This window comes from Capronia coronata (assembly GCF_000585585.1).
Source record: "Capronia coronata CBS 617.96 chromosome Unknown acBCG-supercont1.5, whole genome shotgun sequence".
Classification (NCBI taxonomy): Eukaryota; Fungi; Ascomycota; class Eurotiomycetes; order Chaetothyriales; family Herpotrichiellaceae; genus Capronia; species Capronia coronata.
Window position 1 is genome coordinate 2,433,181 of NW_006912897.1, and position 22,084 is coordinate 2,455,264.

Genomic DNA, 22,084 nt, shown 5'->3' on the forward strand with positions numbered 1-22,084 from the left:
CAGTGGCTTCAACCCGGTGAGAAGGGAGTGCAAGAACGAAGGACAGCATAACACAGGCCAACGAGGACGAAACGAAGAAATACCACTCAAGGAAACAAAACGAAAGAAAATGATGACTCTGGAGCTTACCAGATTGCATCTTATTCCCGCAACTGTCTTTTCATCTGTCTGTCTGTCTTGTCTGTCTGTCTTGTCTGTCTTTTCTATCTTGTCTACCTACACGGGTAGGATCCCACGGTCCCCATTCCCCTGTGGCAAGCTTGTTCTGCCACCCCAAGGTAGGCAATCTGAATATCTTGTCGAGAATCAAGAAGATCCATGTCATCGTGTCCGGACCGGACGTACAGTATACGAACTGCACGGTCCACGACTTGACAAAACTCCTTACTTCAGGTTCCCATGCTCACACACATTCAATGCCCATCGCAGGTCTGCCTATACCCAAGACACTCATCAACATGAAGTCTTGATTGAACACTAGACCTGGACTTGGTCCTCCAATGCCATATTCGCAACCTGACCCCCAGGAATAGCTTGTTCGTCCAACACGTCCGGATCCCTTCTGAAGGCTTCACTCTCCACGACATCCGCAATCCCTCTCACATCTCTCTCAATGACAGTCACGCCTTTCGGCAATTTCTCCAGCACGGCCTGGTCGACGACCAAGCACCGTGCGAGGTAGCGCAGCATGGCAGCGACTGTTTTGATTTTCGAGTTGTTCTGCTGTGGCGTACCAGTACCAGTGTCAGTGCCAGCATCAGGAGCAAGAGCAGTATCAGTCCCATTCTCATTCCCAATCTCAGTATTTCTGAGAGCTTTAGTCAACATAGCCGGGAAATAAGTCGGCTGCACAGCAGGTTCATCCACGCCTCCATCGAGATTAAGGCCATAGGTCAACATCCGCCTCGTCTCCCGCGAAACATATTCCGCAAAGGCAACGAAGAAAACATCCGCAGTGTCCCCGTCCGTGGTGTTGCCGAGACAGAAGAGCCGCATGATCGCTCTGTCGCGGGGGCAAGTGATATCGAAGGGTCGACAATATCCTGCGTCGTGGAGAAGTTGTAGTTTTCGGGTTAGAATGATATCGTAGGCTTGACGGAGAGATAGACTTGTTATCTTTTGTGTTTCTTTCCGTCTGTCTTTTTCCTTTTCACTTTGTTTTTGTTGGTCTTGGTTTCCGGCCTCTCTATCGCTTTCTGGTTGTTGTTGTGGCCATCCAATAATCGCATCAGCAACATCATAGACATTCCTGTACGACTGGAAGACAGGTTCGGTCATCTTCTTCGCGCATGTGCAGTCCTCGTGGCCCGCAGAGCCGGCTAGGTCGAGGATTTGTTCCATGAATCGCATTTCGAATGATAGTGCTTGATCAATCACATTGCCACCGCCAGTACTGTTATTGTCACCGTTGGGACGGGCGTGGTCGTGATTGCGGTCGTGCCGACGCAACTCGAGCAATCCTGCCAACGAGGCCGGCGCGTTCTCCGCCTGAGCGAGTTGTCCGAAATTGAACTCGGAGCCGAGTTTGATTCCAGCCAGCAACAGCTCTCTGTGAGAGGGAGTCAGTCTTGACTTGTGCAGAGCTGGAATCAATCCCCCTCCCCCTCCCACTTCCACTTCCACTCCTGCTCCTGCTCCTGCTCCTGCTCCTGCTTCAACGTCAACTTCGACTTCGACGTCACTTTTAGCGACACGGTAGAGAACCATATCATGATTGAGGTGGGAGATATCGATTCCCGTAACGCGAGCATAGTCCGTGGCTAGACCGGGATCTTTGCCGAGATCGTTGATCACCATCGACGTGATCAGAGTATATATATCGTTGGCACTTTGGAGGCCATTGAGAAAGATATCCCTGATCCAGTCGAACGAGGAGCGTTTCAAGATTATGGACCGGGGACCCTGTGTCCTCGTCCCGATGAAGGTTTGGTAGTCGTCGTTCCATAGCCAACGGAGAGCCAGGATGCCGACGAGCGTGCGGTTGATCTCGGCGTAGTCTTGACTGTAGAGGGACTCGGACATGGATTTGTCCTGGGTTGGACGAGGGACGGTCGGGTCGCGAAGGAATGTGGCGTTCTTGAGACGCTGCAGTTCGGAGGGGAATTCGCGCTGGATGGTTTGGAGGAGTGGGACTTCGGGGAGTGTCCAGAACGAGCCATCTGAGATTAAATGTCGAAGTGTAGGTAGCTTGTTCTGTGTTTCATCAAGAGGAAGGTGGGTTGACATGTTGGCTGAAGTGGAAGGATGCTGGAGTTGTTTCAGGATGTGTCGTCTTGTCTTGTGTCGTGTTGGTGTGACGAGACAGAAGGGCCTCGTTCGACTGAGTGTGGTACTCTCGGCTGTAACCTTTTGAGACAGTATGTTCCCGGCACCACTCGAGCAAGGGTGATATGTCAGGACCGTATTGAGCGCGTTTTTCATTCGCTGAACCAACTTTGTCCTTTTGTCCTGGTCGCCCAAAGGGCAGAACACCCGCCGGATTTGGGAGGACACTGGACTGGAACAGTGACACTCCATGTCCCAGACCAGAACAGGTTAGGGGTGCTGCCTATTCACCTCGACTTGTGAGGAGTGTTTTGCTGAAGCAAGGGAATGGATTTGTAGAGGCTGGGTGGCCCAGTGACAAATCCGGCGGTGCCAAACCAGGAATGTGAGAACCTCTGGTTATTGTTGTTGACAGTGAGCATTCTGGACCTGTAGATATGCTGTTGCAGGGAGGTTGTCTGTTCCACTCTGCTTCTGTGGACGCCGATGTCTCTATTTGCTGATGTAAGAGGTTGGGACCAGATTTCATGCCACGGTCCCATCATGGCTGTACCATACTGTTACCTGTATATGCCATGTGGACTGTGATTATATGAGACGAGATGGTAATGCTCGGGCGGCGAGCACGATCATTGTCGAATAGCAGAGCTGCCGAACGTAAGCGGTGTTAGAATGGTACGGTATGGTATGGTATGGGAAGAGCCAGTGAGTGGTCATGAAGAAGCCATAAAGGCTGAATTGGTGGTGGATGATGATTGATGGGGGATGAGGACGAGGGATGAGGGCAAGGAGGGATATCTAGGAATGCTGACATTGCATGCTGTAGGAGATGGTCATACCAAGCTGTTCCCAAGTCAGACGGATCGCTGCAACATGATGATAGGTCATTGGGCGCCAATGATCGTGAAAGTGAAAGTGTCCATAAGATAGTGTAACGTCTGATTGACCGTATTCAGTTGTACATGATGTGATAGATATTGATATGATATGCAAAAATCGATGTACGAACGACATCATGGCCGCTGTATTTTTCGACCCAATCCATAATCCTATAGTCAACGCCACGCTAAGCAGACAATTCCTCGGACTCGCAATGCTGATTTAACTGACATTCACGTTTTGTGGCCGTGAGGCTGCCGACAGCCTGGTAGCTTCCCGTTGAAGCTCCAACTTCTCGTCTGCCGTCAGGTCGCTCTTCGCCTTGGGCACCTTGCCCCAAATGGTGACCAACACCAGACTCGCACTACTGGCGGCCACACCGAACCAAAAGGTGTTCTTGTAACTCTTCTGGAGGCCGTCTGTTTCCACCGTGTACGACTGGAGGATGTCGGCAAGACCGAGCACCACGGCGAAGCCAAGTTGGAGGATTGAATTGATGAGGCCCCCTGCCAGTCCCTGCCTGGCCTTGGGCAGCTGCGTGGTGATAAAGACGGTGATCAGGTTGTAGGAAAGATCAACGCCCACTGTTGCCAGCAGCATTGCAGGCAGAATGTACGCCCAGTAGGCACCACCCGTCGGAATTAGGGCCAGGAGCAGCTGACACCCCAGTGCCCCCAGACCCGAAATGATCAGCAGCAGCCGGCCAGACACTAGGTGCAGAACCAATCCTTCCACGGTGCTGAGGACCAGTCCGCCCAGAATCATCGGGACATACCAAGCCACGACCTGGAGCGGGGTGGCGCCCATGATGTTCTGGAAGTACTGTGTGCCGTACAAAAGAAAGATGCCGACGTTGCCATACAGCAAGAGCATTGCAATGATGAGCTGGATCATATTAGGCACCGTGAAAATGTCACTGGGCAGCAGTGGCATCGTGGCCACCCAGCCTTCAACGTAGACCGCAAGCAAAAGCAAGAGACACCCGACGCAGAAGAGCGTGGGGATGTAGGGTGTGCGCCAGCGATGTTCGGCGTGGGCGGATTCGGTGATGGAAAAGACGACCAGAACCAGACCAGAGACGATGGTGCCCGCCCCCAGCCAATCCATGGTAATGCCATTGTTCAGGCGTTGTTGTCGGTCGTTGGGGATAGACAGGGCCGAGGTTACGATGGTGACAGCGGTCAGAATGGCGCCGATCCAAAAGTACCAGCCCCATCGAGTGAACTGGCCCACCAGGCCGCCGCAGAAAATGCCGACGAAAAAGCCCACCACAGCGAAAGTGCCGTACAGGGCAAAGGCCAGATTCTTGCGAGGGCCCGGCCGATAGACGGTCCCCATCAACATCACGCCGGTCGGCAGGTACGCGGCCGCTCCCAGCCCCTGAAGCGCCCGGCAAAAGTCCATCATCAGTGCATTCGTGCTGAAGCCGCAGATGATGCTCCAGACCGCCAGCCATGCCAGACCAAAGAGATAGACAGGATATCCACCCCACATGTCCCCAAGTCGGCCAAACACCAACAGCGTACTGGCAATGACCAGAGAGAATGCGGTGGCGGGCCAGACACTGGATGACTGGGGGATGTGCAGGTCGGAAATGAGCGTGGGTAGGATGACATTGAAGCCCGACACAAAATATTCGGTCAAGATCTGCGACATGACAATGCTGAAAACAAAAGCCACTTCGGACCACGCCGTCTTGAAGGCGGGGGGACGTTCGCGTCCCAGACGCTGGATTCGAACGTCCAAGGGCTCATCGTCGTCGAATAGTTGGGTGGCTATCTTCTCCATAGGCACCGGTTCGGGTGCGGTAGAGTCGGCTGAGGATGTCCTCGATGATTGAATTTCAATGTCTGGCAATGGAGACGAGTCCCGGGGGAGACTGCCATCGCTCATGAGTCGAGCAGACATGGGCTGCAACAGGCTGGACCTGGACCCTGTGGATAGTCGAAGACTAGGATGGCAACCGAATGATATAGTAATAGTATGTACAGGACATTATTCGCAATGCATCCTGAGACCGGGGCACCTCCTGTTCTATATATCACTCTGACACTGGCCGGAAAGGGAAACAGTGGGTTGGAAGGCTAGCAGACAACATGGAAAGAAGGCGTCTGAGATGAGTAAGAGGAATCCAGAGAAATCATCCATTCCATACCGAGCGAAGAAAAAGTCGTGGTGACTTCTAGGCATGATGCGAGAGGGTCTTTCCGAGGCCTGGAATCAATCGTCTTGGAGCCCTCCATTTTTGGGGCCTGTTGCCATTACTTCATCGAATCATCGTGCAAGTCCGCGATTGGCCGTGGAGCATGAAGGCGAGAGAACAAGGCAATCGACTGCGAGGGTTTTCGATGGCGACCAAAGCGCCGGAAAAGATGGAACAAGATGCGAAAAGATGCGAAAAGGTGGATGTGAAAAATCGGGGGCCGGAGTCAGCAGCCTCGACACGTGACTCATGTCCGCTCATGTCCTCCGTCTCCGACATCTCCGTTCCGGTTCGTGACTCGGACATGGACGGATTTGTCGGAGCATAAAAGTGGTGTACGGAGTAGAAGATTGATGGCTTGGGTTTAGCCCCTGAAATTGTTATGTATACTTGATTCCTTGCTCAATGTCACACGACCAGAATCATATTCCCACATCCTTTGATTGCTTGATCCATATTTACATATCCCGTTGCCTTGCGGATGGTGGCTCTGGTCAAGTCCCTGGGGCCTCCTGCACACATCACTTTTCAGACTGTCGCGGAACCTGCTTCAGGCTTAGGCTCTGCTACTCCTCCTGCTGGGCCCATATCTGCTGACTCGGGGGAAGCTGTGGTAGACGCTGCGCCGGTGACGCGACTCCGTTCTTCTAACCGCTGGTTGTGCAAAGCCACCGCAAAGACGATCAGAGTGACCAAGTAGAGCACACTACAACACCATCTGGTTAGCAGAACAATCTTTGCAGGATCAGACTCGACATGTAACTTACAACTCAACGCCACCCAGCCCCGCGGCGGTCCCGGCCAAAGCGACCCCAGTATGGTATTTGTTGGTGCCTCTCTTGACAATGCTTCTCGTCCGAAGACCTATGTCCGAAGGATCGAAGGGAGCGTGCCAGAAGCCGTAGCTGCCATTCTGCCCGAACCAGAAGCTATTGTGGACGTTGGTCCAATTGGCCAAGAGTCCGAAACTAAGCAGCCAGAAGAAGACGCCAAAGATCTCGAGACCTAACACAGCCCAGCGATTGTAGAGGGCGGGCTTGCGCGACAGGGCGACGAAGTAGTAGGCAAAGATGACCAAGCTGGCCGATGCCTAGCCACGATTAGTCCTCGTCGAGTAACCAACACCTCAGCTGGACGTACAGTGAAAATCGAAATACCAAAGACCTGGTATCCTCCCCAGATCGCGGTGGCTGCGGATGTGAAAACCAGGACCAAGATGGCCAGACCTAGTCTTGCGCAGCCCACAGCCGTCGACCAGCGTGGCATGGGAACCACCTGAATATCGGGGTGGTGGGTGGAAGCCATCCCCAGCGATATAGAGGTCGAGAACCGCGATATGGTTGGGAATCGTTCCTCCTGCGGGCTCTGATCTACCATGGGTTCAGGAAGAGTCTTGGGGGAGCATGTCCTCGGCGTCCTGTAGGAAGAGCCAGACCACTGGGGGAAGATGTTGGTTTATTTTTCCTACCTTCTTTGTGTGGAGGCTTGCATGTGACGTGAAGAACCGATCTCTGCGAACAGTAAGAATGGCGTTTTCCCCGACAACGTACAAAGAATGCCAGGCTTCGAGGCCAACCAAGAACAGCCTCGACGCTTAGGGACTGGGGTCGCCAGCGTGTGATTGGCTTGGTGGATGAGGAATGTGATTGAGGAGGGATCTTGATCGGCGAGAGCTCAGACTCAGAAGACAAAGGCTTTGTCCATTCTGTTAGATCTGCGTTCAGATGACTCAAGGTAAGGGCGTGATGAGCAACGATCTACCAGCAGACATCGAGCACAGCTTCGAGCTGACATCTGAAGGGTGCAGCATGGTCACATAACAGTCACCATATCAGAATGTAGGCAGTTTCATGTGTCAATGTATCGTCTTATCCGTCCAAGAACCAACCTGCTGTCAGCCTCGGAGACTCTTGTAGATGAAGTAGGATGGAGACATTCTTTGCTTCTTCAAGATTGTGTTTAGCAAGTTGTAGTTGGAGGACGGATGATAAACTGGGGAGTGAAAGGAGCAGAAGCAAGCAGTCAAACATGGGCGGATTTCATGTCCGACGTCGATTTGGCGGTGACATCAACACCGGCGAATGTCCGTCGCCTAGGATAACGCGATAACGCGATAAGTGGATAAGATAAGGATGGTGAGGAGACTGCTGAAATCCCCCGCGTACCACGGCAGTGTGTGGAAACCCCCCTGCTGCAGTGGTCATCACTTGTCCCTCGGGTAGAAGAAGAAGGTGGCCAGACAAGATACCCACTCGTAAGTCCTATCATGAGATGTCGAGGATAGACTCCATCTCATAGTACCTAAGACACTACTAGTATCAATCAACCGACGGCTTCGTCGCTGCCACACCAACCAACCTCTCCCACCACACGCAGCGGGCTTGACCTCAGAATCGCATCTCAATCCAGCGGGATCTGAATTATGTTATCTGGTCTCAAGGTGCAGGCATCATCCAGGTTGTCCCAGTTATCACGACATACGATGTCCAGCCAGACGAGAACCCTCGCCGGCTACACCAAGACCAAGTTCCAGCTGAACACCGGAGCCGAGATCCCGGCCATTGGGTTCGGAACGTGGCAGGACAAAGAAGCGCAAGAAGATGCCGTGTTTGAAGCCTTGAAGGTCGGCTACCGCCACATCGACACGGCGCGCGTCTACGGCACCGAGCCCGGTGTGGCCCGGGGCATCCAAAAGAGCGGCGTGCCGCGCAGCGACATCTTCATCACCACCAAGCTCTGGAACAACGCCCACCACCCGGACGACGTCGAGAAGGCCTGCGACGCCTCCCTCCACGATCTCCAGACCGACTATGTGGACCTGTATCTGATGCATTGGCCTAGCCCGTTCGCCCGCAGTGACAAGCTGTTTCCCAAGGAGGGCGACAAGCTCCTCCCCGGCGACACCGACTACGTCGACACCTACAAGGCCATGGAGAAGCTGGTGGAGAAGGGCAAATGCAGAGCCATCGGCGTCAGCAACTTCTCCCAGGCCGAGCTGGAGCGTCTACTCAAGGAGACCTCGGTCGTCCCGGCCGCCCATCAGCTCGAATGCCATCCGTACCTGGCCCAACCGAAGTTCGTGCAGTGGCACAAAGAGAAGGGCATCCACGTCACGCAGTACTCGCCCTTCGGCAACGCCAATCCCGTCTACGACAAAGGGAAGAACATCCCCAAGCTGATCGACGACCCGGTCCTCACCGACATTGGGAGGAAGTATGGCAAGAATGGCGCCCAGGTGGCTCTGGCATGGGGCATTGCAAAGGGCCACAGCGTGATTCCCAAATCCAAGACCCCGGCGCGCATCCTGGCCAATTTTGAGGCTGACTTCAAGCTGGAGCCGGAGGAAGTGCAGAAGATCGACACCCTCGACAAGCAACTGAGGTTCAATGATCCCACGGAGTCGTTTGGATGGAACTTCTATGCCGACCTGGACGGGAAGAAATAGAGAGGCCGTAGGGAGAAGCAATGTCGGTAGCAATCATCAAGTACACACACAGGCAACACCTTTTGTTCTGTCTATGCATGACCTGGTCATCAGATCTGGGGCGCCCTCGTACTCTGTAGTGTGTCAGCTGTGTCAGCTGGAGCAAAACAGAGCCTGTCGTCAAAAGTGTCACTCTCAACCTGTGATTGGAGTTCATGGGGATCAATGGAGGGGATAAGGGGATGGGTGGAAGCCCCGGAAGAGCGACGGGGATCTACCTGTTACTAAGTACTGTGTACCGAGTAAACAGCTGCCCCGGTTCCCTCCCGTCAAGCCATCAGCCATCAGCCATCAATCAGATTGTCACTCTCCGGCTGATGGATGGGTCTGTGTAGCAACCCAAGAATGCCCCAAGATATACTCTGTATGTATAATTATGCTGTGATGGGTGCCTACTAGTTAATGATACATTGAACTCTCCTCTGAGTGCCCGTGCTGCGACACCCTTGGCCTTCTTGGTGTGTCAGTGCCAATATAAATACCTGTACTTGTACCTATATCGAGCCCATCGAACTAATCTGTTCATGAACCTGAATCTCTGTCGCGTGCTCATTTGCCCCAAATGGTCGCAGCTGCAAGGACCGTCAACAGCCTCGCCGGCGGCGTGAGCCGTCTCTCCAAACGCCTGCTTGCCTCTTACATTATCGATTGGATCCTCATCTTGTATGTCTCACACCCTGAACGTCTGCCATACCTACCTAGTACAAAAACTAATTGTGCATCTGTAGAGGCACGGCCGGAGTCGGCGGCGGATTCAGCCAAATCGACGGCGCCCGACATGCATTCTCGCTACAAGACCCGAACATCTCCTTCCCTCATCGCGATGACACCGTATCGACGGGTGTTCTCGTCGTCGTCGGCCTCGTGGCGCCCGGCGTCATTACCGCCATCATCTCCTTGATCTTCGTCCCGGGCCCGACGGCACACCGGGCCACGTCCAAGGCACTGATCTGGCGCCGAAAGATATGGGAATGGAACACTGCGTGGATGGGGCTGGGGCTGGCTCTGGCCGGAACATTCATGATCACTGAAGGTCTGAAGGCTCTGACGGGCAAGCCACGGCCGTTTCTGCTGGCGATCTGCGACCCTGACACCAGCCCCGAGGCCATCCGCCGATACCAAGTCGGCGGGCTGGGAACGTCGCTGGACTCGGCCGTGCCGGTCGTCGTGGACTGGCGCATCTGTCGCAACACCGACAAGGACCGCATGCGCAATGCCTTCGCCAGCTGGCCGTCCGGCCATTCGAGTTTCAGCTGGGCCGGCTTGCTCTACCTGACTCTGTTCTTCTGCGCCAAGTTCGGCGTGCAGATCCCATTTCTGCCCCAGACGACGACGACCTCCTACGGCCGCAGATATATTTCGACATTCGACGAAGAAGTCGAGCGCGAGGCACATGACCATGGCCCCCAGGGATCCAAGACATCGTCGTCAACGCCGTCGCCGTCCACCGTCTCTTCCCCTCAGAGCCCCGTCCCGTTGCGCAACGAGGCGGCCGCTCCTCCGATATATCTTCTCATCCTGGCGTTTGTGCCCATTGGCGTCGCTTTCTTCGTCTCGCTCTCCCGCTGGTTTGATTACCGACACCACGGGTTTGACATCATCTCAGGCTCCGTCATCGGCATTTTCATGGCCTGGTTCGGCTTCCGTTGGTACCATCTCCCCATTCGTGGCGGGAGCGGGTGGGCATGGGGTGCGCGGACTCGCGACCGGGCCTTCTGGCTCGGCATCGGCCGTACCAATTATGTAGGAGATGAAGGGTGGGAGTCGGCGAAACTCGCTCGTCGCCATGACCTGGAAGCCGCTCATCAGCATCTCACTGGGCCCGGGCTACCTGATCACCATGAGGCCACAGGATCGGCGGCCACGAATGGGCCAGAGGTCGGAGATGACAGGAGATATGCAGATCGAGCCTGACTGTACATTGCATGAACTGGCTGGGATCTGCTGTGGGAGTAGTCTACTCTTGAGCAATATGTTGCCTGAATTAGGATTCGGATCATCTGGGTAGGTCACCAAGGAAGATAAATACTCTGCATTGTTCTGTCACAGAGGTTCCAGCACTGGCCGGTAGTTTCGTCCTTCACCTCTGCATGGCAGGTACAGTTGTATATCCTCAGTCAAGCATAAGGCCAAAGCCTGGCGTCATACCAGATGGCACGTTGACAAAGTACCCTTCTCATACTATCTATCATGTCTAATATACCTTCGCGTTGACTTAAACAGATACTGTGGAAGACACATCGATATGGCTGCAAGACTTGCAAAATGCTCGGCAGGAGTTACGGTCAAAGTCAAGTCTGATACATGCTCTCCGACTTGGAGTCTTGCGCATTGATTCGTTGTTTTGGAGAACCATTGCCAACATCTTGAAGCGAGAACTCATGTCTGTGAAGCTTTTCACACCGCACGATCCTGACGGCTAAAGAAGTTGCTGGAGACCAGAGTCACCGCAGAGAGTCCTCAACCCATTTCCAACCTCGCCTGTAACAAACATCAAACCTAAAAGTTCAACCCGAGCGGCGATGGAGGGAGGCCCCTTGAGAAGTGGAGGCCGGTCATAGCTCGTCGTGTCGTGGATACAGTTCAGCGATGGTGCTTTGAACCTCAAGCGGAAAATAGGACGGTGCTCCACTGTCCTTGTTGCCGCCCCAGCTGGTCGCAGGAAGGTCTGTTCGCTTTTCCCAAACAGCAGACGAGGGGAGCTCATCGACCAGCTGTTCCTTGAGAGCATCGACTGCGTCCATCACGCGCATCAGATTCCCCCCCATCACGTCGCGCAGCTCGTCCTCGGCCCAGCCTCTCGCAAGGAGCTCGGCAACCTATCTTGGTAAGCTGAGTGCTCATCGAAGGCCAGGCGGAGTCCTACCAGATTAGGGTATTTGCTGGCGTCCTCAAGTCCCTCGACCGACGCATACATGCCGTCAAAATCCGATGCAATGCCCACATGTTTCTTACCGACAATGCCAGCGATATGCTCAATGTGGTCGGCCACCCGCGACACATTCGCCGCATCAGGAGGCCCAATGAAGGGAGGGTAGAAGACGGACTGAACGACTCCATTGTTCTTGTCTGGCCCGTCTCCAATCAAGCGGAGAATATCGTCGGGGACGTTCCGCGGATGATCCCACAGCGCCCGAGACCCCGAATGTGTCCAGACCACGGGTGCCTTAGACAAGGCAATGGCTTGCTTCGCCGTGGCGTCTGACGTGTGGGACAAATCGACCATGATGCCCAACCGGTTCAGCTCGCCGATCAGCTCCCTCCCGAGATCGGTCAGGCCGTTGCCCGGATGCACTTCCGCGAGCGGGGCGCCGGCGCCGGCCGAAGATGCAAACGAGGCATGGCAAGTATGTGTCAAAGTCAGATACCGGACGCCCAGTTGGGCGAATACTCGGAGCACACTGAGCGAGTTTCCCAGCAGATGCGTCCCCTCCATGCCGATCAGCGAGGCGATCTTGCCCGCTGCAAACGCTTCCTTAACCTGCTGCGAAGAGTGCGCGAACTGCAGATGGTCTGGGTGCTGCTTGATCATGTTTTGGATCAGGTCGAGCATCTCCAACGAGTCTCGGAGGGCGCTGGTCGGCGTGTTGAAATCCGGCCCGGGATCCTCTCCTACAATGTCATAGCACGGGGCCCAGACCGTCCAGAACGCACCCCCGAGTCTACCCTCCCTCAGTCGAGGGATGTCGACATGGCCTGGGAAGCTCTCGGCCAGTTTGGGAATGCTGTCCAGCGGCTTCTCACCTGGATCACTGGTCAGAATAAACATTGGACGACAGAGACAAAATAGAGAGGGAGAACGTGCTCAATGATCGCATAATCTGCGGAAGGTCGATATGGGTGTCTATCAAGGGACTCTCTTCCATCAACCGCACCGCTTGGGCATAGTAGGGATCCGTATGAGTCCCCTGGACTCCCAGCCCCAGCGTGGAGGCGGCGACTATCCACCTCCACAGCAATCTCATATTTTCTTTTCTGGTTTGATAAGACTAGTTTGACCCAGATCTGCTTAACAGCGAAGATGAGGACACCGAAGATAAGGAAGAGAAGAAAAAAGAAAAAAGAAAAAAGAACTCATACACAACCCTTCTGGATGAAGCCGTAGTACGTAGTTGGTGGTAGTCGAAGGAGACCTCTCCGTCCAACCTAAGATACCCCCGGCTCTCTCCCCTTCTAGGCTCTGGCATCGGCGACGAGGACTTGTCCGCGAGGTCCTCCGCAGCCGAACCTGGTATAGTGTACAAGATATAGACCGTGGACGACTATTTCGGCGTTCATCGCCATTGGGTGTCATCGATCAGACGGACGCCGATCAGGGAAATGGATCTCGTTCAACGCCTATCTGGCGGCCCCATTGGGGCATGCAGATCATCCCTAGGACCCTAGCTAGATAGCTAACAGCATGTATCTCCAACGTCAAGGACCTGATCAGGCTATACCCGTCGGCATTGGTGTTGATTGGTGGCGTTCGAGCAGATGTCACTTGTGGCTGGCTCCACCCAAGGATTGCCCTACCAGTTTCAGCTGAAAGCGTCCAGATACTCCTCGTCTAATATGTTATATGAAGCCTTAGTGCTGTGGATGTATCTATGGTGGTATATTTGTCCATTTCCTCGTCATCGTTAGAAGACTCCTTTTGCTCCTTCGGGTCATTTAAGGTGAAGTATGGCTCTGCAGATGTACGTGCCCACCTCGGACTCCTACCTGCTCTTGTGATCCGGACTGTCTCTGCAACTTTAACGTATGCCGCAGGCCCTTAAGCTGCGCAGTGAAACAGCTTCGCGACGAGACTATTTCCGCCGTTATGTCAGACTTGCTCTCTCCGCAGAGGACGTAGAAGAGCGAAAGGAGAACTAGAGATTGAGGTCGGAGTAGGGAAGTTTTTAAAGCGGCATGGTCTAGTTAAAGCGGCTCATCAGCTGCCAAGACATCCACAGCTCCGGCAAAAGTTCGCTTCGCCAAGTCAACAAGTTGCTCGAACCTTTCTGTGTACTTTTTTCAAAGTACTACGTCTGTTGATCCTACACTTCTACTTGCAGACATGCGGTGGTTTACAGAGCTGCCGTGCTCTTCTGTTGTCACTATCCAGGTATGTTCCTTATTGCCCTATACACCACTCCTCGAATGATGAATATGTACAATCCAACTCCGAGAACTTAGTTCCCTGAGGATCAAAATTACTCTAGAATTACGCTGATTGTTGATCCTGCCTCAACCATGATCCATGACTTGTGTGTCGAAGGGGCTAACATGTCAAAGATGCTATAGATCCATGATGTTGTCCACTGCAGCCGTCAACAGCCCAGAATTCAAATCAAAAAGGTACACCAACACTTCCTTCCTTCCTTCCTTCCTTCCTTCACTGTGATGACCCTACGACACGAAAGGCATTCCTCAGACTTAATTCACCATGTGGAATCTGTCCTACTAAAGTTTCAGCCTTGTCTGAGTGACAACAATCCCGTATCCTCCATCGATCTCTCTTGCAGGCCTTCAATGCTGACTGCAATTGTGTATAGGTACATTTTCCCCAACGAAGCCTCACTCCCTCGTGCCTACCATGACGAAGATTTGAACGAACGGGCGGACAGACTGTGTGCGCAGTCCTACACATCCGTAAAAGCAGGACGTACAAATCTTGTGGATGTGCTGGAGACTGTAGCACTTGTTGAGAACTCGTCAGCTGATCCACGACTTGAAGAAGACGCATATACATGGGTACAAGAGACGAAACATGCTGACAGCTTGACGCATAGGTAAATTACTCAGCCACTCTATGCGGTTTCCCTCCCAAGCATCATATGATGAACACTATTCACACTGTTTGAACTGGGCAAATGCCCGGGCATGAACGTATACACTGAAAATTCTGATTTAATGAGGTACGTCGGCCCTGCTTGACCATTGACATGTCTCGTTTGCTGACAGGACAACTAACAGCCTGAAATAGATGCTTTACTCTGTCCACTGATCATCTTGTCGAGTCCTGTTGGAGTTCGTTACTGATTATCTGTGGTTAGGTGAGGTGTATATATGCCTAGGCTGTAGAGTCGTGATAAAAGGTGAGAATGTTTGTTTTCCTTGGTCTGCCCTTTTCTGATGATCTCATGTATTCGCTGTGTTCTTACTGAATTCTATGTTGAATAATACATCACCTTGGAGAACTGACATAAAGAATGCCCATGCTACCTCTCTTTTCTGCGATTCCTTGTGAGTTCTCAAAACTGACTTGCCGAATAGTGATGCTTTCCCGGTCAGCATAGTGACTGTCACCTGGACCAGAGCCTGGCATGATGTTGTTCGGTTGCAGGCACAGCAAGGGATTGTCAGAGTGGTAATCTTTTGGAAATGCTTGAATAGATCGATGGTCCCATATAGGGTACTAGTATTCCGCAAATCTACACACTTAGAAAACACACCATGCCGCAGCTACAAAGAAAGGCCACTGTGCCTTAACCATGACCCCGTAATTGTCAATAACCAGGCTTCCCAGATATCCATCTAGAGACAATGGTGCCGGCCATGTCACGTGTTGAGATCTGTTGTAAGGTGGAACCACTTCAATATCACTTTCATACTTCGTTCCTTTTCGACTTCTCCAATTCTGCCCGTCACGCACTGAGCACCATCATCTTTTTAGTCACTCGCTCAAGCTCGTCCTGCGTACAGCTTCTCTACCAGCTATCTCCTTTCAGAGTGCATCATGTCAGGTTTCGGATCTCCCGGCGGCGGCGCCGTCAGCATCAAACCCACACCTCCAGAGCGTGGTTCTTTCCCGCTTGACCACGATGCCGAGTGCAAATACCTCATCTCCTCCTATCTGCGATGTTTGAGAAGGCAGAACCCGCCGGGGAAGAACAACGAAGAGTGCAGACTGCTGGCTAAGGAGTATCTGGGCTGCCGGATGGAGAGAGGACTCATGGCAAAGGACGAATGGGGAAATCTGGGGCTAGACTTCGATAAAATAGCAAGCGACAAAGAAGCGGAAAGGTTGAATGACGCTGTCGATCAGGGCAAGCAAAACTGAAGGAGACACGATACAACAACAAGCTCTACAAATGGCGGCTCTGCAGGCTGGCAGCTGCAGCATGGATCCCGGGGACATGGCTATTCAGGCCAGACGTGCTGCTACAGTCCGTCCGACGTCGGCTTCGTTCTTGAAAATTGGCGATTTCAAGATGAAGTCAAAATACTCAGGCCGCTTGAGTGGTCTGGCTCACAGACCGGGTGGCAGCAGCGGTGCACCTTCGGCGTGCTCATCTGATGAGACCTTGCACAGAACTACGCCCTTGGACTGGCATCGAAAGCGTGCTCAACACCGAGCATTGAAATCGATCAACGTCTCCCCAGGCAGACGAGATTTAGGCATGGCTGCCGACCGCTGCTGCCGAACGCGGATGTCTGATGCAGGTGACGGAAGGCAGAGACTCTCCGTCTCTATCAGGCCGCCATGTACCAAAACATGGGGTTTATGGAATTGCGAACTCCACAACCCTCCTTACGTGTCTTGGGATTGCACAAGGCGTTTGCCACGACCGGTTGAAATCCCATCATAGGCGAATTGAGTCCTAGATACACTCTTGGGCAACCTCTCGCACATCAGCACTTCGCACGACAACATTTTAGCAATTGCACGCCAGGGCGCGTTTTATGAAGTGCTATTCTACTCTACACTACTCTCCACTCAGAAATTTCGATATTCGATATTCGATATTCAAACCGATAGAAAATTTTACCCCAGTCGGCAACAAACAACATAGATTGGCCCATTAGCGGTGCATAAGTAAGGTTTCCAACGTCCTACGGATAGAACCCAAATCCCAGGTTCACGGCTTGCAGAAGGATACGGAACGGGCGCAGCCTGCAATTACAAGTCAATCCCTGCCCATAACTTGAAAGGGTAATATCTTCCCGGATGACTACACCATCCTTGAAGGACGGTTCTTCGTCTGCAACAATACCGTCTCCCAGGTCGGCGATGGCAACCGCACGCTTCCTTCCGACTATTTCGTCTCGGATCTGACGGCGAGAATGCTGGCCGGGGCAATAGGCTGGAGCGACAACCCGCCCGTGCTCGACGGGACAGCACTGTCAGAAACGTATACTAACTTTTCAAACTACGGCTTCGTCAGCATCCCCAGCGACTCGGACATGGCCAGTGCAATCTCTTCGTTCATGGTGGGCGCCATTGCCATCATGGACGGGTCGAATGCCCTGACGCGGAAGAATGTGACTGACGGCGAAATGCCCATTGATGCCCAGATCCTTCGTGTTCAGTGGAGATACGCTGGGTCTATTTTGGCGGTTATTCCGTTTATCCACTTCCGGACGCTCATGGCCGTCATTGTCTGGGCGAACAAGGCGATCATCAAGGATGACACTCACCTTGCCATTGCGAAGCTCTACCATACGTTTCTCTCGCAGCTGGGTGATGGCGGATGTTTGCTACGTGGGGACGAAATCGTCCAGGCTCTCCATAATCCCCAGGTGGCGTATGGTTGGAGGCCCAGTCGTGAACATGATGGTGCCATGCATGTGGATGTGTTTGAGAAAGGAAGGGATGGACTCAGGGCCGAGGGGCCGTTTGTTGAAGGCTGGTATGATGGAAGCAGCAAGATAAGAAACAACAAATCCATCAAGATTGGAGATGGTCTTGGCCAGAGGCGGAGGTATCGGGACGTCGACGCGGCGGAGTATGTCTTGAGACGATTCGAGCGCCGGGATTGGATCATTGGAATTGTTGTCTTGCACTGCTCGAACCGAAGGACTTATGTTCGCCGAAACTTCGCCATCTGATAAACACGGTATATACAACAAAATCATCCGACTATCTCATGACTTGCAGATTGCAAGCCTTACTGTACTGACGCCTCCGCGTCCCGACTTGGCTTATCGGGCGTACCGGAAACATTTTCCCAACCCTCGAACATGATCCTGATGCTGATTGTTCAGCAGACGGTCCACCTATCGCCCAGCCCCGACCGTTTACTTCATACTGCTTGGCTAGCTTCCAACGCTCTTCCCCAAGTCAGTCCCTTTGGTTTTGCGAAATCCGAGCAATTCTTTTCGTCTCGAGTGAGGCACTGGAGACAACATGCGTCCTGATGTCCCGAACTGCATAGATGGGACCCGGCTTATCAGTCACGTCCTCTCTTGTCTTCTTGCTCGTCAGCGCTGATATTGAGGTTGACGTTGGCACCACGCAGGCATTGGCCGAGATAGTCGCAATACTAAGAACATATATGCCGTGGTCAGATTTTCCATGCAGAGTTTGGAGTCGTGTCAGACGCTCCCCAAGGCATATGAGACATTCCGTCAAAGCTCAAGTCTGTTTCGATATCTGTGGTTTTGGACTGAGGAGGAGGGAGCCGAGACAGGGTGCCCGTCATTGAAACGGAACCGGAGATCATTGAAAGCTTGCTTACCTCGGAGAGAGCTGCCTCGGTGCTCTTCTTGGGCGAGGTTGCGTTTTGCAGGCGGGTCAAAGGTGTCAGAGGTGAGTGGGATTGTGGTTGTGGTTTGGATAGTGAAGATAGTCCTTGCTGTGCGTCGGAAGTCGAAATCACCTGGGCCGCCGTTATCGAACCCGATGTCGACGCCGACTCTTGTTCTTGTGTCGGAGATGCGGCGCGCGAACTCGCCGGAACAGTTTCCATCGAGTCTTGACGTTTGCCCATGCCTCTAGATCGTGGATAGGTACCACGACTGCAGGTGGACTTTGTACGTGGTGGTCACCGATGCGGATCTGAGCCTCTGGAATTTCGGAGCTTTCCGTAGGTATCTTTGGCCGCGTCCCGACTGCTTGAGGTATTCTCAGCGGTGAAGACGTTATCCAAGCTGGAGCACTCGCACTCGAATGAGTCCCAAGACGGGCGGAGAGCAGACTTTATGTCATGACTTCGCGCAACCCCAGTTTGGAGATTGGTATTGGTCCAACTTGACCGGCAGAGACTCCCACAGAAGAGCGTGGCGCGGTTAGATCCATCCTGTTCATTTTTCCGGAGCTTGCGATCGATCATCGTCTGCGGCATGTAGGAGTCGTCTGAGCCGCATGGTACTAGTAGCCGAGAAACAAAGCTGCAGGGCCGAGATCGAGGCATGATTACTGGACAATCAGCGCAATCCGCACAATTACCGGAATAGGTCTTAGGCCTTCTATGACTGTGCGGTACCTGACACAATCCAGGGAAAAGTCAACATGCTAGACTCGAAAAGGGGTGTGACTCGGAAGATAGCTGAGACGGCCAAGAAATCGAGGTATAAGAACCAGGAGCTTTTCCTCAAATTGGACATGGATAGATACCTACCTAGATGGTGTAATATGAGGCAACACCGAACCCACACAGTTGAATTGTTTGGAGTCCGACGAGACTAAACCAGACCGAGAAGGTGTAACAACCACGAACAGTGTAAATTAACTCCGGTTGCTGCCGCGCTCCCGTCTAAAGTTCCGCTTGAGCTTAAGCTTATTAATGACGACCGAGTCATTATAATAAAATTAGTAGTACTAGCGGGAGCTTGTTGGCAACCTGGCAGCGCTGGACGCAGACTCAATACGGCATCATACGGATTACACCCTTTCTCTGGCAATTGCTTTAGTGTCATTGCATACCTACTACCTGATATAGACTCTGGCTTGACGCTTGTGTCTGCTCCTCCTGCCGATCGATCGACCAACCTAAACTCCCCACGACTGCATTTGACCGCACCATCCTCGGCATAGACCCCCTTGGTCTTGTCCACATTCCTCCTCTTCGCAACGACCTCTGGCTTTACCAACAGCCAGAAGACGAGTCTGCCCATCTCTGGCGCCCAGAGTCCTTGATACGATGCAACTGCAACTGCAATGCGCCTAGCCCACCTGCACATCCCGCATTTGATCCCATATACGCACTCGCTGCGCCTGCAAAATGCACTTGTGGAACGACAGTTTGCCTACAAGGACTTGCTGCGCTCCTTGGCTGGCGGCAGAGAAAGAGATCAGTCCACAGAGCCTGAAAAGATCAGGGATAAGATCGTTCATCATGCTCCAGAGCCATATAATGACGGCGGTACCGGGTTGAGGCCCAGCCCGAGTTCGAGCACACAATCGCCCAATTCAGACAAAGGTGCCGCCACAAAGTCGCCGGCAGACGTAGCTCAAAATGATAACCAAGCACCCAATACCGGATATGGCAATAGCTCACACGCCTCCGACTTTACCAGTGTGGACTTGTCACCTCCAGACCCAACGCTGCTAACGTTCTCCACTTTCCCAACCTACACCGTCGGCCGGCGTCATTTACTCGCGAATCCCATTTCGTCTGAGCAACAGGCGTTTTTGACCGCCGACGGCCGCGCCACGTTCCATGCCTCGCCTCGCGGTGGGCTCTTGACGTACCACGCCCCAGGACAGCTGACGGGGTATATCGTGGCAGATCTGCGTCGACATGGGATCACGCCGCGATGTTGGGTCAAGTTGCTCGAGGAGAGCGTCATACGGACCTGTGCCGTGTGGGGCGTGGCCACGATGCGAACAGACGATCCGGGGGTTTGGATGGATAATCGACAACAACAACCGTCGTCTCGATCTCGACAGGACTCACTAACCGCCGCAGAGTCTGATTCTTCCCCTCAAAGCGACCGCAAAATCTGTGCCCTAGGCGTCCAGGTGTCGCGTGGTATCACCTCTCATGGAATCGGCTTTAATGTCTTCGATGCTGCGATTCCTTCGTCACCGTCACATCGCAGCTATGACTTTACTCCGGCGCAGGTCGCCTCAGCCTCGTACTTCGCATCGACGAAGGGGTATTTGTCCTGGGGATTCAGTCGGATCGTGGCATGCGGCCTTGAAGGGAAGAGCGTGACGTGGCTGACGCGTGAACGAGGAAGAAATGACACAATGCAGCTGAATTCGGAAGATGGATCTGGACACGAACTTGAACTCAACAGCAGTGAAAGTCAAAGTCATGGTCAAACTCAAGACCGAACGTTGCAGGCCCTGCCAGATGAGCACATCGCTCTCGAAAGCGTAGCAGACGTGTTCGCGCAAGAAATCTGTCGCGGCTTGAATTCAATGCGAGCAGCCGGCAAAGAGACCGTAGATGGTGCGTATCGAATCCAAGAGGAGGACATCTTGTCGTGGGAGAGAAAATCTTGAATCATTTTGATGGGTCTGATATTGTCTATCTTGACGAAAAAGCTTGAAACAGAACATAATCCTCTATCTCATGTCATCGGTAGGTTACCAGTTTGGTCTCTGCTTCACTACTGTTGCTTGACTCAGCGCTTTCCGCTACCTTGCCTTGATCTTAACCTTGACACGGTGACACGCCATACACGTGCACTCGCATATTCGCATGCCCACAAACACACATTTTCGGAACTGGCCAGCCAAAACGGAACCGCCCAGTCCAACTAAACAAACCAAAAACAAAAAAAGCCCGAAAAACAAAAACAAAAAAACTTTTTCCACAAGCCTCGATATCTTGTTTGATATGAGGGTTGTGGGAAGTGAAACCCGGGTTCGCAGGGGTTTTCCGTTTTGCGGTAGGTCCGATCGTTCGTACACGTTTGTTCGTTGGTTGGCGTCAACCCGGGTTCGCAGGGTTCTCTCATTCTTTTTTGGCGGGAAAAGCGACGTTCGAACTCGAGACCTCGTGGCGGTCGGGGGTCGCCCAGTACCGACTGGGCCATCGGGGCCTTTCTGGGGGTCTTTGCGTTATTGGGAGGAAAATCGGTGACTTTAATATATATACCCGTGAATTAGACTGGGGCAGGGAGGACTGCGGCGAAGTGAGTGAATTGTGATTCGGGAGCGTGCCCCCTTACCGAGTTGAAGCGGGAAGTGAAGAAGGACGTTACCGAACATTGGAGCTTGGAAGCTCTATACAGGCAGACGTCCAAGCCGACGAACTGGAAGCCAGGACTCGTGTTACACCTGTGAAGGACAAAGGATCCATTCCTCCGTGGAAACTGGCATATTTGGTGGATTGGATTGGATATGAATTGAAACTCGGATACTTGCTTCATAGCAACAGTTGTCCAGCCGTGATCGAGAATGGCGTCTCTTTCTGGCTCAACAACATCATCAGCTCTTCCACTCCGTCTTCCCTTGCCTCTTGCTAAATAAACGATTCGTAATGTTTCCCCCCTTTTTGGTGATGATCTCGAAGGGGTCTGTCACCCACTGGTCTCTATCATTGCCGCCGCATCATGCCCATGCCGCTGCGACGCTTCTCAAAAACGTGAAAAGAGATAAGAAAATTCATGAT

General features: G+C 53.0%; 10 protein-coding genes across 10 annotated transcripts; 6 read left to right on the forward strand and 4 right to left on the reverse strand.

Annotated features, from left to right (window-relative positions):
- Positions 1 to 477: 477 nt before the first annotated feature.
- On the reverse strand, positions 478 to 2,226 carry A1O1_06554 (uncharacterized protein; the record flags this gene model as incomplete). The annotated part of the gene is made up of 1 exon (XM_007727432.1): positions 478 to 2,226. One exon carries the CDS (start codon positions 2,224 to 2,226, stop codon positions 478 to 480), a length of 1,749 nt encoding a protein of 582 aa, XP_007725622.1.
- A 1,140-nt stretch (positions 2,227 to 3,366) lies between these two features.
- A1O1_06555 (uncharacterized protein) lies at positions 3,367 to 5,052 on the reverse strand (the record flags this gene model as incomplete). The annotated part of the gene is made up of 1 exon (XM_007727433.1): positions 3,367 to 5,052. One exon carries the CDS (start codon positions 5,050 to 5,052, stop codon positions 3,367 to 3,369), a length of 1,686 nt encoding a protein of 561 aa, XP_007725623.1.
- A 1,058-nt stretch (positions 5,053 to 6,110) lies between these two features.
- Positions 6,111 to 6,613, reverse strand: A1O1_06556 (uncharacterized protein; the record flags this gene model as incomplete). The annotated part of the gene is made up of 2 exons (XM_007727434.1): positions 6,111 to 6,437; positions 6,488 to 6,613. The coding sequence occupies 2 exons, from the start codon at positions 6,611 to 6,613 to the stop codon at positions 6,111 to 6,113; spliced, it is 453 nt and encodes a 150-aa protein (XP_007725624.1).
- Positions 6,614 to 7,829: 1,216 nt separating this feature from the next.
- A1O1_06557 (alcohol dehydrogenase (NADP+)) lies at positions 7,830 to 8,792 on the forward strand (the record flags this gene model as incomplete). Its single annotated transcript, XM_007727435.1, has 1 exon — positions 7,830 to 8,792. One exon carries the CDS (start codon positions 7,830 to 7,832, stop codon positions 8,790 to 8,792), a length of 963 nt encoding a protein of 320 aa, XP_007725625.1.
- A 601-nt stretch (positions 8,793 to 9,393) lies between these two features.
- Positions 9,394 to 10,745, forward strand: A1O1_06558 (uncharacterized protein; the record flags this gene model as incomplete). The annotated part of the gene is made up of 2 exons (XM_007727436.1): positions 9,394 to 9,494; positions 9,560 to 10,745. 2 exons carry the CDS (start codon positions 9,394 to 9,396, stop codon positions 10,743 to 10,745), a joined length of 1,287 nt encoding a protein of 428 aa, XP_007725626.1.
- Positions 10,746 to 11,386: 641 nt separating this feature from the next.
- Positions 11,387 to 12,600, reverse strand: A1O1_06559 (uncharacterized protein; the record flags this gene model as incomplete). The annotated part of the gene is made up of 2 exons (XM_007727437.1): positions 11,387 to 11,650; positions 11,698 to 12,600. 2 exons carry the CDS (start codon positions 12,598 to 12,600, stop codon positions 11,387 to 11,389), a joined length of 1,167 nt encoding a protein of 388 aa, XP_007725627.1.
- A 1,748-nt stretch (positions 12,601 to 14,348) lies between these two features.
- Positions 14,349 to 14,519, forward strand: A1O1_06560 (uncharacterized protein; the record flags this gene model as incomplete). Its single annotated transcript, XM_007727438.1, has 1 exon — positions 14,349 to 14,519. A coding segment is annotated over one exon (171 nt), but the record flags the coding sequence as incomplete, so codon positions are not given.
- Positions 14,520 to 15,534: 1,015 nt separating this feature from the next.
- Positions 15,535 to 15,858, forward strand: A1O1_06561 (uncharacterized protein; the record flags this gene model as incomplete). Its single annotated transcript, XM_007727439.1, has 1 exon — positions 15,535 to 15,858. The coding sequence occupies one exon, from the start codon at positions 15,535 to 15,537 to the stop codon at positions 15,856 to 15,858; it is 324 nt and encodes a 107-aa protein (XP_007725629.1).
- A 1,004-nt stretch (positions 15,859 to 16,862) lies between these two features.
- A1O1_06562 (uncharacterized protein) lies at positions 16,863 to 17,627 on the forward strand (the record flags this gene model as incomplete). The annotated part of the gene is made up of 1 exon (XM_007727440.1): positions 16,863 to 17,627. The coding sequence occupies one exon, from the start codon at positions 16,863 to 16,865 to the stop codon at positions 17,625 to 17,627; it is 765 nt and encodes a 254-aa protein (XP_007725630.1).
- A 2,050-nt stretch (positions 17,628 to 19,677) lies between these two features.
- A1O1_06563 (uncharacterized protein) lies at positions 19,678 to 20,970 on the forward strand (the record flags this gene model as incomplete). The annotated part of the gene is made up of 1 exon (XM_007727441.1): positions 19,678 to 20,970. One exon carries the CDS (start codon positions 19,678 to 19,680, stop codon positions 20,968 to 20,970), a length of 1,293 nt encoding a protein of 430 aa, XP_007725631.1.
- Between the last annotated feature and the right edge of the window lie 1,114 nt (positions 20,971 to 22,084).